A 4,109-nucleotide genomic window follows, 5' to 3' on the forward strand; every position below is an offset into this window, starting at 1 on the left:
GGAAGGAAGGACACAGGGAAGAGGTGGCTATGGGGAGGAAGTGGGAGGAGAGCTGTTGCATTGTGGGAGATTACAGTCAATGTTTATGAGATAAAGTGTATGTGAACTGCTGTATGGAAGATGAATTTGCTCTGTGAACTTTCACCCAAATCATACACACACACACACACACACACACAAAAGAGGCAGAGCCCTGTGTGCTATTGGAAATGGAGTTGGAGATTATTTTAAATATCCAGAAAGAGTTGTATGGCCCCAAGAATATGAAAACATGGGTGCTACCATCAAATCATATAGAAAAGATATGTTCATGTCTTGGGGTCCCACATAAATAAATGGAAGGGGATGGGGAGATAAAGCAGGCAAGAGGGGAAGGGCATTGCTGAAAGGAGGCAGAAGGGCCATTAGGAGGTGGGGCCCTCAGTGAGTTTAGAGCCCTGACCTGCAGATCCTCACTCATGTCCCAGCTCTCCCTGAGATCCACCCTGTCCTCTCTGGCACAGCTTGGCAGTGGCACGCTGGCACCCTCTGCCTACCCTTACCTGGCTTGTCCTCCAGGAGCACAGGGTCGGTGGGCATCGATGGTTGGCCCAAACCAGCTGAATTCACAGCCTGTACCCGGAACACATAACTCTTCCCTGGCTGCAAGTCAGAAACCTGGGGGTGGGAGGGGACAAGAGTGACCACTGAGCATCAGCAAAGATTCACCCTTCCCGCACCCCTGGCCATGGGGTGCAAGGGTTCTCAGGCTGCCCTGTGGGGTACAGGCAGGCAAAGGGCACATTGCTTTCTAGAGTTCAGGCTCTGAGTTCCAGTTTTCTAATGGCCTCCCCACCTGGCTTATCTCCCAGGTGTAACTTCCCCTTTGGAAGAGTCTTCCTACCTTTCTTCTCTTCTCTTTTCCTTCTTCCCTCCCTCTCTCCCTCTCCCTTTTTAAACTATAAATATATCTAACATAACATTTATCTATTCAGACTTTTTCATGTGTATCATTTAGTGACACCAATTACATTAACCACGTTGTACAACCATCACCAATAATCATTGCCAAATTTTCCATCACCATAAACAGAAACTCAATGTTGTTGTTTGTTTAACTCATTATCTGCCAACAAGAAAACCTTTTCTCTTCCTATGTCTCCCACCTCACCAAAGGATCCCCTGGGCATCTGAGGACAGGATCCAATGGAGGGAACAGACATTTGTAAACATGAGGCCATCCGTTCATCCAAGACAGAAGCCTGGGAGCTGTCTTTCCATCTTTTTCTGAAGCCCTCCACATCCAATCACCAAGTTCTGCCCATTTTATTTCCTTGGCGCTTCCTGAATGTGACATCTTTCCCTCATGTCCCGCCCTGCCCTTGATCAAGGCTTTATCTTTTCTCAACTGATTATCCCAACAGTTTCCTAAATGGCTTCTCTGTCTCTAGACCCTTCTTCTCTAATCTCTTTCCCTCGGCCAATCTTTCCAAGATGCCAATCTGATTATGCTTAATCTTTTACTACTTTTCCAGGTAAAGTTCAAATTTTGATGTTTAGGACCTCAAGCCTTCCTAATGTGGCTTTGGGAGCTCTGGTGGTGTAGTGCCTAAGGCATTTGACTGCTAATTAGAAGGCTGGTGGTTCAAACCCACCAGCCACCCTCGGAAGTAAGGTTGGGCAATCTATTTCTGTAGGGATACCACCTCAGACACCCAAGGAGCCTGTACCCGGAACACAGATCTGACTCGATGGCAGTGGGTTTGGTTTAATGTGGCTTTAGCTCCTGTTCTCATTCTCCTCTCCATGCTTCCTCACTCCAGACTCCCTCCAGGTCCCTAAATTCATCACGTCATTTCATGCCTCCCTCCCTTTACACTTGCTGGGCCCTCTGTCCAAAATGCCCTCCCTTTCTTCTTGGTTTGGCTGACTCCAACTCACCCTTCACCACTAAGCTTGGGCAAATGTGAGGACTTCCGGAAGCTTCTCTGACCTTCCTCCTTTGAGGTCCCAGAGCCCCTCAGACTCCTCTCCATGGCAGCATTCATCACATAGCATTGTAATTGCCTGTCACCCATCTATGTCTTTCTATTAGACCGTGTATTTCTTAGGCCAACAATCATGATTTATTTAGATTTTTATGTCTAGGACCTTGTTCCAGACCTGGCACTAAGTAGGTGTCAAGGAACGTTTAATGAATGAGTGGGTGAGTGAATAACAGCCAATTATCCACACACAGAGACCAGTGCCAAGTTCTCAAGGGCCACACCACCCTCACTGGGGCCAATTCTGAGCCTACGTGGGGAAGCAGAGGGACCATCTGTTGACCTTGGCTCTCTCGGGCCAGCCGTCCAGTGCTGGCCAACTCTACTGCAAGGAGACTAGCCCCATGGAACTGGAAACTGCAGAATCTTACTGCATTTCATTGGCCAAGGCTCTGCCTCTCGTTCTGCCTTAGATAGCCTTTCATTTTTTCTAAATAAAAGTATTTTCATTTTGTAGTTAGGAAAGAAATACATGTTTGTTGGAAACAAGTGAAAGCAATAGAGAAGAATATGAATGGAAGGATTAATGTTTCCCTACAGTCTGATCCCCAGAAAGACCAGGATTAACAATTCATTAAAAATCTCTTTGAGCTTTCTGCATGGGAGGGAAAGACATAGGGAAGAGGTAACTATGGGGAGGAAGTGGGAGGGGAACTGTTGCATTATGGGAAATTGCAGTCAATGTCATGAGACAAAGTGTATGTGAGCTGCTGTATAGAAAGTGAATTTGCTCTGTAAACTTTCACCCAAATAACAGTTTTTTTTTTTTTTTTTAATAAATCTCTGGGGTTTTATATGCACATAAAACATGTAGAAACATGTTATGTCATGTACCTTATTTGTTAGTATAGGCAGTCCCCAGGTTACGAATGTCCAACTTATGCACAACTTGTAGTTACAGACCATCCCCCAAAACCTAGTATATTAAAAATTTGAGGTATATATAATGGTTCATAATAATGAACCCTACCTTGCGATACACATCAAAACATCATTATTATTATTACTGTATCATTATTGTAAAGATGTTCTAGTGTGTCTAGAAGTGTTTTTTTTTTAATGTTTTGCATGCATGGAAAGGTTCACTATATACTAACACAAACATTTGACTGATGTTCGGAATGAACCATACCTAATTGTACTGATTTATGTACATTTGACTTAAAGACAGGCTTAGGAAAGGAACTCATTTGTAATCTGGGGACTGCCTGTAATGCTGTTACAAACTCCGGGAGTTGGGAGATGGGTAAGGGTCTGCAGGTTAGGGCCCAAACTCACCTAGGGCCCTCTTCCCACAAGCCCCTCCATCTCCTTCCAGCAATGCCTTTCTCCTCTTACCCATTTTCTCTCCCCACACCCCTCCATTTATTTATGTCAGACCCTAAGATATGAACATATCTTTTCGGTATGATTTGATGGCATCTCCCATTCTTTCTGCATGGGAAGTTTTGGGTTTCTCAAGTCTGTCTTCTTTCTTCCTGGTGCTAACTCACAGGATGCTAACGTGTGGTCTTGGGAATAGTGCACCCTCCACCTGCTGGTGTGAGACACCCCAGGAAACTGAGCTGGAGAACATCTTCCTTCTTTCCTTAGGGCTGCAGAAAATCCAACCTAACCTGCCTCACAGAACCGTCCTCACAGATGTTCCCTGAACCAAGGAGGCCTGTGAGACACCACTGGCTTCACAGATGGATGCTACTGTTGTGAACGTGGCCTCTGGTGTCCTGAAAGTTGGGAATTCTCATCGATTGTCCAAGTCAATAATTTGTGTCTGCTGACAATGTTTTGATGGACACCATTGTTTTCTGAAATGGATAAATATTTAAAAGTTGTCTTTGTTACGCCAAAAGAAGATGGTGGTTTCTCCTTCCCTTTTTTCCTACATGTATGTAAATTAAAACCACTACCAACACGGATGAACAAGACCAATGACTCTGCTAGATTTCTTACTCATCCAAAGAGTTCAGGTTTGTTTCTCATTTAAATTGCTATATCTATCTGTATCTATCTATCTGTCTGTCTATCTATCTATCTAACCATAATGCCTTAGGCACTATGCTACCAGAGCTCCTTTTATATATATAT

At 44.4% G+C, this 4,109-nt stretch overlaps 1 protein-coding gene across 1 annotated transcript in view; it reads right to left on the reverse strand.

The window, feature by feature from the left end:
* Positions 1–4,109, reverse strand: part of MYOM3 (myomesin 3) — a 57,419-nt gene that overhangs the window by 17,741 nt on the left and 35,569 nt on the right. Inside the window, exon 20 of the mRNA XM_007935874.1 lies at positions 543–657. Coding sequence (XP_007934065.1) covers positions 543–657 — 115 coding nt within the window. The remainder of the gene's footprint in view (positions 1–542; positions 658–4,109) is intronic.

The sequence above is a fragment of the Orycteropus afer genome, unplaced genomic scaffold (assembly GCF_000298275.1).
Source record: "Orycteropus afer afer isolate SDZICR_OR568_19922 unplaced genomic scaffold, OryAfe1.0 scaffold00031, whole genome shotgun sequence".
Classification (NCBI taxonomy): domain Eukaryota; kingdom Metazoa; phylum Chordata; class Mammalia; order Tubulidentata; family Orycteropodidae; genus Orycteropus; species Orycteropus afer.